At 46.9% G+C, this 13,080-nt stretch overlaps 1 protein-coding gene across 1 annotated transcript in view; it reads left to right on the forward strand.

Moving 5' to 3' along the window:
* LOC139378818 (mastermind-like protein 2) overlaps positions 1-13,080 on the forward strand; it is a 123,704-nt gene that overhangs the window by 47,751 nt on the left and 62,873 nt on the right. Inside the window, exon 2 of the mRNA XM_071121339.1 lies at positions 4,993-6,876. Coding sequence (XP_070977440.1) covers positions 4,993-6,876 — 1,884 coding nt within the window. The remainder of the gene's footprint in view (positions 1-4,992; positions 6,877-13,080) is intronic.

Here is a 13,080-nt window from a genome sequence, read left to right on the forward strand (position 1 = left end):
ACAGGTGTGCCTAGCTTGTAGCGTCATACCCAAGAAGACTTGAGGCTGTAATCGCTGCCAAAGGTGCTTCAAGTACTGAGTAACTGAGTAAAGGGTCTGAATACTTATGTGACATTTCTAAAAACCTGTTTTTGCTTGTTGTTCCGGGGCATTGTGTGTAGATTGATGAAGGAAAAAAAGTTGTCTATTTCAGAATAAGGCTGTAACGTAACAAAATGTGGAAAAAAGTCAAGGTGTCTGAATACCTTCCGAAGGCCCTGTAGGGTTAGATTTAGGTTTCGGGTTAGGTTTAGGGTTATGGTCAGGTTTTCGGGTTAAGGTTGGGGTTAAAGTTAGGGTTAGGAGTTAGGGAAAATAGGATTTTGAATTAGCGGTGTGTGTGTGTGTGTGTGTGTGTACACTGATAGTATGCCTGTAGTGCCAAATGTTGGTTTTAATTGGTGTATCTGGCTAGCATCTCGCTGCAGTAACACACACACACACACATAAATGGCTAGCCTATCTAATCTAAACACATTCTCTAGAATCAATACACACACACTGCAGGGCTGTAATGGATACTCTAACTATAACCATCAACAACATTGTGTGTCTCTCTCAGTATTGCCACTTATGGACTCTCTCTCTCTCTCTCTCTCTCTCTCTCTCTCTATGTTGACAGATTGTGATGTCAGTCATAATGGTACAAACCCGATTGCTGCAAAATGAGAAAACTCCCCTCCTTCCTCCATCTCTCCTCTCCTCCATCATCTCTCCTCTCCTCCATCATCTTTCCCGCTAGGGAGTGAGAGAGAGAGAGAGCGATAGAGAGATACATTTGTGTGTGTGTGTGCACGTGTGTGTGTGAAGGCGGGAGAACACAGTCAGGCTGACTGGTGGTACAGTGAGAAGGTGTGTGTGTCAGGACAACCCTATTGTTTCAGCAGGAGAAAGGGAGGAAACGGAGAGAGGGAGAAAGGGAGAGAGAAGGAGAAAGGGAGAGAGAGGGAGAGGCAACAGAGAGGGAGAAGGGGAAGAGAGCACGACAGCAGGAGAGCGGGGCGCGTCTTTTGTGCTATACATTTACTTGGAGAAGATGGGTTAACTGAATAGTCAATACATTCAGTTGTTACACACAGTGCATTTATTATTCATACAGTTTTGTTACATGTATACATATGACAATACTGTATGGACAATATACTATGTGTGATTATACTATATGTACAGGACACGACTGTTCACACATGTTGTGCCATGTTTTATTTGCCTCTGATGGTCCCTGGCCCTAGTTCTATAGGGGTCTTTGTGGTTGTCAACCAGAGAGCAGTATAATGGGTGATACATGCCATGTAAATATCTACTAGACCTTCACATGGTGATTGAGAGGGTGTTGGACTGGGGGGAACGCTCTCAGGTCCCGCTCCAAAGACCCAGAGGAGAGGAGAGGAGAGGAGAGGAGAGGAGAGGAGAGGAGAGGAGAGGGACACAGAGAGACACACAGAGAGAATGGAGAGAAGAGGGGATAGAAAGAGAGGAGGAATGGAGAGGGGATAGAAAGAGAGAGGAGGAGAGGAGATAGAAAGAGAGAGGAGGAATGGAGAGAAGAGGGGATAGAAAGAGAGAGGAGGAATGGAGAGAAGAGGGGATAGAAAGAGAGAGGAGAAATGGAGAGGAGAGGGGATAGAAAGAGAGAGGAGAAATGGAGAGGAGAGGGGATAGAAAGAGAGAGGAGGAATGGAGAGGAGAGGGGATAGAAAGAGAGAGGAGGAATGGAGAGGAGAGGGGATAGAAAGAGAGAGGAGGAATGGAGAAGAGAGGAGGAGTGGAGAGGAGAGGGAATAGAAAGAGAGAGGAGAGGGGATAGAAAGAGAGAGGAGTACGAGGCTGTGCATGCATTCCTCCCACTCCGGAATGTCTAAGTGAGTTACTCCTCCCATCCACTCTGCGTTCCGGAGTTCCAATTGAATAGTTTCTCTCTCTCTCTCTCTCTCTCTCTCTCTCGCTCCCCCCCCCCATTGTCTCACTCTCTCTCCTTCTTCCTCTCTTCCCTTTTTTTGCCAGGCCGGGTTAAGAGCCTCGGAACGCCGGGAATGCTTGACTGTGTCCCAAATGACACCATATTCCCTATTTAGTGCACTACTTTTAACAAGGGCCCATAAGGCTCTGGTCAAAAGTAGAGCATCATATAGGGAATAGTGAGCCATAACACACTGCCAAGGTCTCCTCTGCACTCCTCTCCTCTGTCTCCCTCCCTCCATTGCTCTCTCCCTCCCCTGTCTGTATCCATCACTTCGTCTCTTTTTTCTCTCCCTCTCTCACCCTGTCTGGCTCCCATCTCCTTCTCTGTCTCTCTCTGTCTCTCTCTGTATCTCTCTGTCTCTCTCTGTCTCTCTCTGTCTCTCTCTGTATCTCTCTGTCTCTCTCTGTCTCTCTCTGTCTCTCTCCCTCTCTGTCTCTCTCTCTGTCTCTGTCTCTGTCTCTCTCTGTCTCTCTGTCTCTGTCTCTGTCTCTGTCTCTGTCTCTGTCTCTCTCTGTCTCTGTCTCTGTCTCTGTCTCTGTCTCTCTCTGTCTCTGTCTCTGTCTCTGTCTCTGTCTCTGTCTCTGTCTCTCTCTCTCTCTCTCTCTCTCTCTCTCTCTCTCTCTCTCTCTCTCTCTCTCTCTCTCTGTCTCTGTCTCTCTCTCTCTCTCTCTCTCTCACCCTGTCTGGCTCCCATCTCCCTCTCTGTCTCTCTCTGTCTCTCTCTCTCTCTCTGTATATCTCTGTCTCTCTCTGTCTCTCTCCCTCTCTGTCTCTCTCTCTGTCTCTGTCTCTGTCTCTCTCTCTGTCTCTGTCTCTCTCTCTCTCTCTGTCTCTGTCTCTCTCTCTCTCTCTCTCTCTCTCTGTGTCTCTCTCTCTCTGTCTCTCTCTCTGTCTCTCCCTTGGCCTCATCCAGTGATTCAACCTTTATCAGTCTTTTGGCTGAAGTATTCTTTAGGAATGTTGATGATCACTGCAAACATCAGAGGAATGCAACATTCTAGAGAAGGCTCCAGAATTCTTCAGAACACTTGGAGCCACATGGGTCCCTTTCACACTAGATTCTAGAACCCAAATCATGAAATGAAAACATCTTATTTCAACGTTCAAACCACTACGACTAAAATAGTACCAGCTAACTATGGTATTAGGTGACAGCCTTCTCTAACTCTGCATCTCTCTTTGCGTTGTTAGCGAACCCCTTTCCATGGAATCTCAATGAGAGGCTTTAGACTTTGAGGTTTGGGGGTTTGAGGGATTTTTTTGGATGGGGGGGGTTCTTAATCCTTTCAAGGGTGCACCAGGGGTCTCGGGTGAGGCTGAGGGGGTACAGAGGGGTGCGTGAGGACATTGACCCCTCAGTCCACCACAGTAATAGAAACAGCCTTCTAAGGCAGTTATCCCACGTTCCCACTTCTGGCACCAATGATCATGCAGCCTACGGTGTGTGTGTGTGTGCGCGCGTGCATACGTGCATGCGTTAATGTGTTTGTGTGTGGCCTACGTGATCCCACTTCTGGCACCAGTGTGCGTGCAGCTGCAGGGTAGAAAGCAAAGAACAGAACAGAACAGAATACTAATATCACAGCCCAGTGGTGGCTGGTGGGGTTAGCTATATACCAGAGCCCTGAGATCCCTATAGACCTGCCAATAAGAGAGTGGGAAGACTATGACAGACCTTATTATCTATTGAGACTACCTATTGAGTCCAAATTATCTATTGAGACCGTATTATCTATTGAGACCGTATTATCTATTGAGACATTATTATCTATTGAGACCTTATTATCTATTGAGCCCTTATTGTCTATTGAGACCTTATTATCTATTGAGCCCTTATTATCTATTGAGACCTTATTATCTATTGAGACCTATTATCTATTGGGACCTTATTATCTATTGAGACTATCTATTGAGACCTTATTATATATTGAGAATATCTATTGAGACCTTATTGTCTATTGAGACCTTATTATCTATTGAGACCTATTATCTATTGAGACCTATTATCTATTGAGACCGTATTATCTATTGAGACCTTATTATCTATTGAGACCTTATTATCTATTGAGACCTATTATCTATTGGGACCTTATTATCTATTGAGACTATCTATTGAGACCTTATTATCTATTGAGAATATCTATTGAGACCGTATAAGTCTATTGAGACCTTATTATCTATTGAGACCTATTATCTATTGAGACCTATTATCTATTGAGACCGTATTATCTATTGAGACCGTATTATCTATTGAGACCTTATTATCTATTGAGACCTTATTATCTATTGAGACCTATTATCTATTGAGACCTTATTATCTATTGAGAATATCTATTGAGACCTTATTGTCTATTGAGACCTTATTATCTATTGAGACCTATTATCTATTGAGACCTTATTATCTATTGAGACTTTATTATCTATTGAGACCGTATTATCTATTGAGACCTTATTATCTATTGAGACCGTATTATCTATTGAGACATTATTATCTATTGAGACCTTATTATCTATTGATCCCTTATTGTCTATTGAGATTATCTATTGAGACCTTATTATCTATTGAGACCTATTATCTATTGAGACCTTATTATCTATTGAGACCTTATTATCTATTGAGAATATCTATTGAGACCTTATTGTCTATTGAGACCTTATTATCTATTGAGACCTATTATCTATTGAGACCTTATTATCTATTGAGACCTTATTATCTATTGAGACTATCTATTGAGAACTTATTATCTATTGAGCTTAGCCCGGCAGTAGAAAGCTAAAATGTCGACAATAGAACGTTTTAATGTCTTTGTTGAAAAATGTCTTATTTTCATGCCTTTGTTCTTCTATTGACCCTCTATGACTACATGAGTTTGTAGAATGTGTTTTTATCATCGAGTGTCTGACTGTGCTGGGTGCTCTGTTCTAACAGTCATTGTGCTTGGTCATTTTTTATGTACTCACTATCTCTTCTCTCTTTCGCGTTCCTCCAGCTGTCTGGATCACTGAAGAGGAGGCTGACTGCGACTGAGGGGGCCCACCAGGGGGGCTTACGGCAGGGCCAAGGGCCCGGTAATGGCCCTGGTCTGGGTCTGAACGGTACCTCCGACGGTTCTTCCATGACCCAGGGGCCCGGGGGGCCCACCAAGCGACTCTGCCTGGAGGATGTGACCCTCGCCATGGGTACCAGCTTCCAGCAGAACTCTTACTCTGGAGGACCCAGTCCTGGAGGTCATGGAGGTCCTGGAAGTCAGGGGTCACTTGAAGGTAACAGGCTGGGGAATGGGAACAACGGGCTAGGGTCACCCTACTCTATGCCCCCTAAGGCGAGTCCTGGGTCTGGGGGGCCTGGAAGTGTTGGTGGAGGAGGACAATTTCACCCCAATGGAAGCTCCTCGTCGGCCCCATCGGTTGAGCAGGAGCTCCAGGATATTCTGGATGAGTTGACCAAGAACCCAGATCCTTCTCTGCAGGAGTTGGATCTGGACAAGATACTGGGGAATAAAGAGGAGCAGAATCAAGGATCAGGGCCGGGGTACATCCACCCACATTCGCCCAAACGCTCCCCCCAGAGAACCACATCTCACCTGGAGAGCCACCTCACCCACTCCCCAGGCTTTCCACAGGCAGGGTCTCCCCAAGTAGGCCCGAGTCTGGCCGGAGCCCCCTACTCCATCCCCCACCCCTCCAAACCCGTTCCCTCGCCTCTCTCGGCTTCACCACACCATTCCTCTTCATCCCAGAACCAAGCACGTTCTCCGATGTTATCCGCCGCCCTCTCCTCTCGACCCGGGTCTACTTGGCACGAGGTATCGCGAGCTCAACAGCTCCAGCAAATGGCATCCAACTCCAACAAACACCTGTCCTCCAACACCCCTATCCCCCAGAACCAGACCCAGAATCAACCCCAGACCCAGGCCTCTATGCCTCCTCTATCCCAGCAAGGCTCACCCTGGGGCGGGCAGAAACTCCCCAACTCCTCCCCGCTCCACCAACAACCATTCAGCCCGGCTGGAAGCATTCAAAGCCCCCAGGGTTCAATGTCAATCTCCATCCTGGCTCCAGCTCCGTCTGCTGGGCCTTCACCACCCTACCGCCCAGATAAGCTAGGCAGTCCGGCTCTCGCCCAACCCCCCTTTAGCCCACAGAGTACCCTTCTACCTTTAGGAAACACCAGCACATCCAGCACTTCATCCAACATCCAGGGGTCACAAGCCAACTACATGCCCAGTGGAGGTGCACCACCAACATCAGGCGTCACAAGACCATCTCCCCCCTACCGAACTGACAAGCCTCACCAAAGCCCGGCACTCCAGTCCCAGCATCAACCTCAACCCCAGAACCAACCCCTACCCCAAACCCAACAACCACATCCATACAGCACCCAGAACGGGTCAGGACCCAACAACAACATCTCGAGTCAGCTCTACAAAGCCATGACGGCGGGTCAACCCAGCAGCCTCAAGCTACTCATGCAACAACAACAACATCAACAACAACAACAGCAACATTCAAACACGCAACAGCTACAGACGAACGCCCAACTGGGCCAACACCCGTCCATGTCCAAACCATGTGGTGGTGGAGTCCCGCACCAGGAACCCTCATATTCCTTCACCAACACCAAGCCCCTCCGCCATTTTGACCTGGACCCCCAGCAGAAGATGGGAGGAGGGGGTGGACCCCCAATGGGCCCTGGACAGGGTGGACCCCCCAACCCCATGGCTGGTTACCGTGGAATGCAGCATGGTGGTGCAGCCGGAACACCAGCGTCAGTAGCAGCGAACCATGCCCATCTATTGCAACAGAGGATGCAGCAGAGAGCAGCAATGCAGCAGGCCGCAGCAGGAATCATGGGGCCACAACACTGTAGAGAGGTGAGTCATGATTGGTAGATTTTACTTCCTGGTTGCAGTATGTAGAGCGGTGATTGGATGGTTATATTTTCTGGTTGCAGTATTTATTAGGGTGTAAAAGTTGTCAGTAGTGCCTCCTCTGAGGTCATGTCTGTGTTGGGTTACTGCTTTAGTTGTCTTTTTGTTCAGGGAACTTAATGCTGCGTACTTTTATTTTGAAGTTTTTCTCAGGGCCTGTCGCAAATGTTTTCCTTTAGGACTGAGTCCCACTCGTTCAAGGGTTTTTCTTAATTCTTACTATTTTCTACATTGTAGAATAATAGTGAAGACATCAAAACTATGAAATAACACATATGGAATCATCAAAAAAGGGTTAGACAAATCAAAATATATTAAATATTTGAGATTCTTCAAATAGCCACCCTTTGCCTTGACGACAGCTTTGCACACTCTTGGCATTCTCTCAACCAGCTTCACGAGGTAGTCACCTGGAATACATTTCAATTAATAGGTGTGCCTTCTTAAAAGTTAACTTGTGGAATTTCTTTCCCTCCTAATGCTTTTCAGTTGTGTGTGTAGGGATGATCAGTTGTGTTGTAACAAGGTAGGGATGGTATACAAAAGATAGCCCTATTTGGGAAAAGACCAAGTCCATATTATGGCAAGAACAGCTCAAATAAGCAAAGAGAAACAACAGTCCATCATTACTTCAAGACATGAAGGTCAGTCAATCCGGAATATTTCAAGAACTTTGAAAGTCTCTTCAAGTGCAGTCGCAAAAACCATGATGCGCTATGATGAAACTGGCTCTCATGAGGACCGCCACAGGAAAGGAAGACCCAGAGTTACCTCTGCTGCAGAGGATAAGTTCATTAGAGATACCAGCCTCAGAAATTGCAGGCCAAATAAATGCTTCACAGAGTTCAAGTAACAGACACATCTCAGCATCAACTGTTCAGAGGAGATTGTGTGAATCAGGCCTTCATGATCGAGTTGCTGCAAAGAAACCACTACTGAAGGACACCAATAATAAGAAGAGACTTGCTTCGGCCAAGAAACACGAGCAAAGGACATCAGACCGGTGGAAATCTGTCCTTTGGTCTAATTAGTCAAAATGTGAGATTTTTGGTTCCAACCGCCGTGTCTTTGTGAGGCGCGGTGTGGGTGAACGGATGATCTCCGTATGGGTATTTCCCACGGTTAAGCATGGAGGAGGAGGTGTTATGGTGTGGGGGTGCTTTGCTGGTGACACTGTCTGTGATTTATTTAGAATTCAAGGCATACTTAACCAGCATGGCTACCACAGCATTCTGCAGATAAGCCATCCCATCTGGTTTGCGCTTAGTCCCACTATCATTTGATTTTCAACAGGACAATGACACAACACACCTCCAGGCTGTGTAAGGGCTATTTTACCAAGAGGAGAGTGATGGAGTGCTGCATCAGATGGCCTGGCCTCCACAATCACCCGACCTCAAACAAATTGAGATGGTTTGGGATGAGTCGAACCGCAGAGTGAAGGAAAAGCAGCGAACAAGTGCTCAGCATATGTGGGAACTCCTTCAAGACTGTTGGAAAAGCATTCCAGGTTGAGAGAATGCCAAGTGTGTGCAAAGCCATCATCAAGGCAAAGGGTGGCTACTTTGAAGAACCTCAAATATAAAATATATTTTGATTTGTTTAAAACGCTTTTGGTTACTACATGATTCCATATGTGTTATTTCATAGTTTTGATGTTTTCACTATTATTCTACAATGTAGAAAATAGTAAACATAAAGAAAAAACATTGTTTGTGTTAAGTGTTCTAAATTGGATGTTAGTGTGGAACTGTTGTGCTCGACTGTTTCTGCTGCTTTGGACTGACTTACGTTGTTTAGGCCCGGAGAGAATTTACTGAGAAAAGGCTACAAGAACTGTAGCCTTGTTCGTGTGATGTGGTATTCCATCATGAAGTGTTGCTGTCTGCAGCATTTGGAGTTCAGCAAAAGGGGCAAGGTTACAGAGGACAGGATGAGGGGAGAGGAGCAATGCAGAGCACAGGAGAGGTGGGGAGTAGTTGTGGTGGGGAGTGTAGGGGGCAGAAGAGGGGTAGCTACGTAGAGGGGGGGGGGCTGCTGTTTTTCAAAGGGGGATGGAGGAGAGAAGTCAGTGTGTGTGTGGAGGGATGGGGGGCTGTGTTAGATTAATTATGTAGAAGACAGAAGGGAACAGGGAGTGGAGGAATCTCTTCCTTTGTGTAGCGGTACCTTAAACCAAATGGCACCCTATTCACTATATAGTGCACTGCTTTTGACCAAGGGCTGGTGAAAAGTAGTGCACTATACACTAATTAAAAGTCACTACAGTCATACATATCTATTTTGTGTATTTAATGTACATGCAGTGGTTAGGAGGGCCCCTTTCCAAGTTCCCTACTTACTTACTGTAAAGACACGATTCCCTATCTGCTACATCTACCCTAATACACTTCCTGGTTGTAAAATGGGAGAGAAGTGTTTAAAAAGTGTTACAGCGAATAAACAGTCTAAACACTGTGACATGTTTTCATTGAAATTCAAAATCCCTTAATAAAAAGTGTTTCACAAAATTGTTTTGTTATGTGTTCAGAGCCTACACGCTTGGTTTTACAGTGTATAGGAGGACGGTTTTGGAGGGAGGTGTTTTTTAGGAGGTGTGTGCGTTAGGGGCTTATTAACCGAGGGGCCCCTTTAGCGCTTACTCACTCCTTCCCGAGAGGCCAACCCTTCCCCCTCCCGCTCATCCCCCTCTCCCTCCTTCCCTCTTATCCCCTCTTTTCTAAAATTCATTATCCTTCATTGGAGTGCATGCTGAAAGAGTGCTACTGGGCAGAGAAGGGGGAGGAGAGAGAGAGGGAGAGAGAGACAGCGAGAGAGACTGAGACAGAGAGCGAGAGAGAGAGAGAGGAGGGGGGGGTAGGAGCTTCAAACACACCGCGCTCTCTCTGCCTCAAAGATTCTGCTTGCTGCTGCAGGAGAGAATGCTGCCGCGGCAATTTGAAACCCAATCTAAAGACACACACACCACACACCACAGAAACACACTAATGTACACGTGTATGCACGCACGTGCACGCACCACACACACACATACACACAAATGTAAACACGTATGCACACACAGCATTCGCGTTTGTCTTAAGCAGCACTCACAAATACACACTAAAACACAATTTAAACATCCCTGTACACACAATATACACATAACACACATTCTTAAAAAGATACACCACAAGGCATTGTTCAGGTAATGAGCACTCCCACATGACAGCAAACATATTAAGCACTCAATCATCCACACTTACGTGTAGCGCACACCCACACGCACACGCACCGAGTGCAGTTTTCTAAAGCCCAGTTCTGTCGTGTGAACTCAAGGCAGGGTTTTCCTGGCAATAGCAGCTTTTTCGTATTTGTTGACTCAAGTGGGGTTCCCCTCCCTAACCTTCCCTCCCTCCCACACACACACACACACACACACACACACACACACACACACACACACACACACACACACACACACACACACACACACACACACGCACGCACTTCTATGGAAAGGCCTCCCTCCCTCTCTTTCTCTTGTCTCTCGCCAACAAAATCTCACTATCTGACACATTCTGACTTCAGTATGAGTTTTTATGGTTAAGTTTAGGCATTAATTACGATCAGTTAACTTAAGGGTTAATGAATGGGATCGGGTTAAAACAGAAACTACTCGATGGTTAAGTTTAGGCATTAATTATGCCCATCCACAATGCCTTAGAAAGCCGAGAGCCTACTTGATGGTAATAGCGAACACCAATGCCCCTAGTGACCGGTATTGAAGGCATCTCCCGACGTCCTGGGGCCCTGGATGAACGTCAAAAACGGCATTGGATCTTGTGTGACCTGGTTGCTCTCTCTCCCTTCTCTCTCTCCCCCTCTCCTTCTCTTTACTTCTCATTCTCCCCTCTCTCTCTCTTCCCCCTCTCTCTGTCTCTCGACAGCTCTCTCTCTTTCTCTCTACACCTCGCTCTCTTTCTCTCTCTCTCTCTGTCCACCTACTCAAGCTGAGTTGCATTTAAAGGGGAGTGCCTTGCACTGACTGTCTCTTCCGTTTTCTCTCTTTCACTCTTCCTCTTGCTTCCTTCACTCACGCTCTCTTTCTGCATTCTGTCTCGCTCTCTTTCTCTCTCTCTCCCTCTCTCTTTCACTCCCTCTGTTCCTCCCTCTCTCCCTGTTGACTAGTCTTCTTTCTCTGACTTCTGGTTTAGGGCTGTGCAGCTGTGAGCAGGGAGAAACACAGTCATACTCACCCACACACAGGGAAAAAAAATTGTATTAAGGCCTGCTATGTGCTCATACAGTTGCAAGTGTTTTTCTATGTGAGCCTGTTATTTACACACCACAGGAATGTGTGTGTGTGTGTGTGTGTGTGTGTGTGTGTGTGTGTGTGTGTGTGTGTGTGTGTGTGTGTGTGTGTGTGTGTGTGTGTGTGTGTGTGTGTGTGTGTGTGTGTGTGTGTGTGTGTGTGTGTGTGTGTGTGTGTGTGTGAACTGTGTTGAGACCGGTGCTGGTTGATGACACACCAGACTGAGGGTGTGTTTAAGTGTGGACGTTCATCCATAAAACGTTGAATTTCGAAGGGAAATTATGAGACCGTGTTGCTCCAGATATATATACATAGATACACACACACACACACACCGTATGTATGTACGAACTTAACAAATCTCCTTGGCCCGAGCTAGTCACAACCTCCCTCCTTCTCTTCCTCCTCCTATTCACCCCTTCCTCTCTTCTCCTCTCCCACACTCTCTCCATCTCTCTCTCTGTTTGTCCTACCTCCGAGGCTGACAGCATTTTTGCACTGTTTTTGCTATGTCTGTATTCATCAATCTAGCAAAGCGGCAATATTTTGAATAATGTAGAAAACTATGGCCCTTGGCTTTCACCTGGAATTGTTTATTTATGTCTGAGAAAAAAATATGCCCATATGATCGAGTACATAATAAAATTACCACTTTGTTACAATACATATATGTAAATAATAATGTTATATATGTTATATTAAACTGTGTAATGTGCAAAAATATTAAAGTAAAATGTTCATTTTTCATCGACTTAACGTGATGAACAGGAATGACACTTACTCTCAAGGGTCTCCAAAAATAACTATCTGAAAGCCATGCCCCTAATGGGCCACGCCTCCTGGAAATAACCTATGGATTACATTAAAAAAGACCCAGCTGCTGGGTCAACCCAGCATGAAAGTGAATAAAAATGCAACTGATGGTTAAATTAACCCATGTTTGGGTAATCCAAACAACCCAACTGGTTGGGTCAAAATAACCCGGTGTGTGTGTTCAGTTCAGTATTTACCCAGCGCTTGGTTACCAAACAACCCAAATTGGTTTTTAACCAATATTTTTTTAGAGTGTAGCAGTCTTGTTTTTGAGACCCCCTAAAGGGAGTCCGATTCAAGACCAAGACCGGAGCAAAATGAGACCGAGTCAAGACCGAGACCGGGAGGGGGATAAGGGGTCCGAGACCGTGTCAAGACCGAGACCGGAGGGGTGACGAGACCGTGTCAAGACCGAGACCGGGAGGGGGATAAGGGGTCCGAGACCGTGTCAAGACCGAGACCGGAGGGGTGACGAGACCGAGTCAAGACCGAGACCGGAGGGGTGACGAGACCGTGTCAAGACCGAGACCGGAGGGGTGACGAGACCGTGTCAAGACCGAGACCGGAGGGGTGACGAGACCGAGTCAAGACTGAGACCGGGAGGGGGATAAGGGGTCCGAGACTGTGTCAAGACTGAGACCGGAGGGGTGACGAGACCGAGTCAAGACCGAGACCGGGAGGGGATAAGGGGTCCGAGACCGTGTCAAGACCGAGACCGGAGGGGTGACGAGACCGAGTCAAGACCGAGACCGGGAGGGGGATAAGGGGTTCGAGACCGTGTCAAGACCGAGACCGGAGGGGTGACGAGACCGAGTCAAGACCGAGACCGGAGGGGTGACGAGACCGAGTCAAGACCGAGACCGGAGGGGTGACGAGACCGGAGGGGTGACGAGACCGTGTCAAGACCGAGACCGGAGGGGTGACGAGACCGAGTCAAGACCGAGACCGGGAGGGGGATAAGGGGTCCGAGACCGTGTCAAGACCGAGACCGGAGGGGTGACGAGACCGAGTCAAGACCAAGACCGGAGGGGTGACGAGAC

This window comes from Oncorhynchus clarkii, chromosome 21 (assembly GCF_045791955.1).
Source record: "Oncorhynchus clarkii lewisi isolate Uvic-CL-2024 chromosome 21, UVic_Ocla_1.0, whole genome shotgun sequence".
In the NCBI taxonomy this organism is placed as follows: domain Eukaryota; kingdom Metazoa; phylum Chordata; class Actinopteri; order Salmoniformes; family Salmonidae; genus Oncorhynchus; species Oncorhynchus clarkii.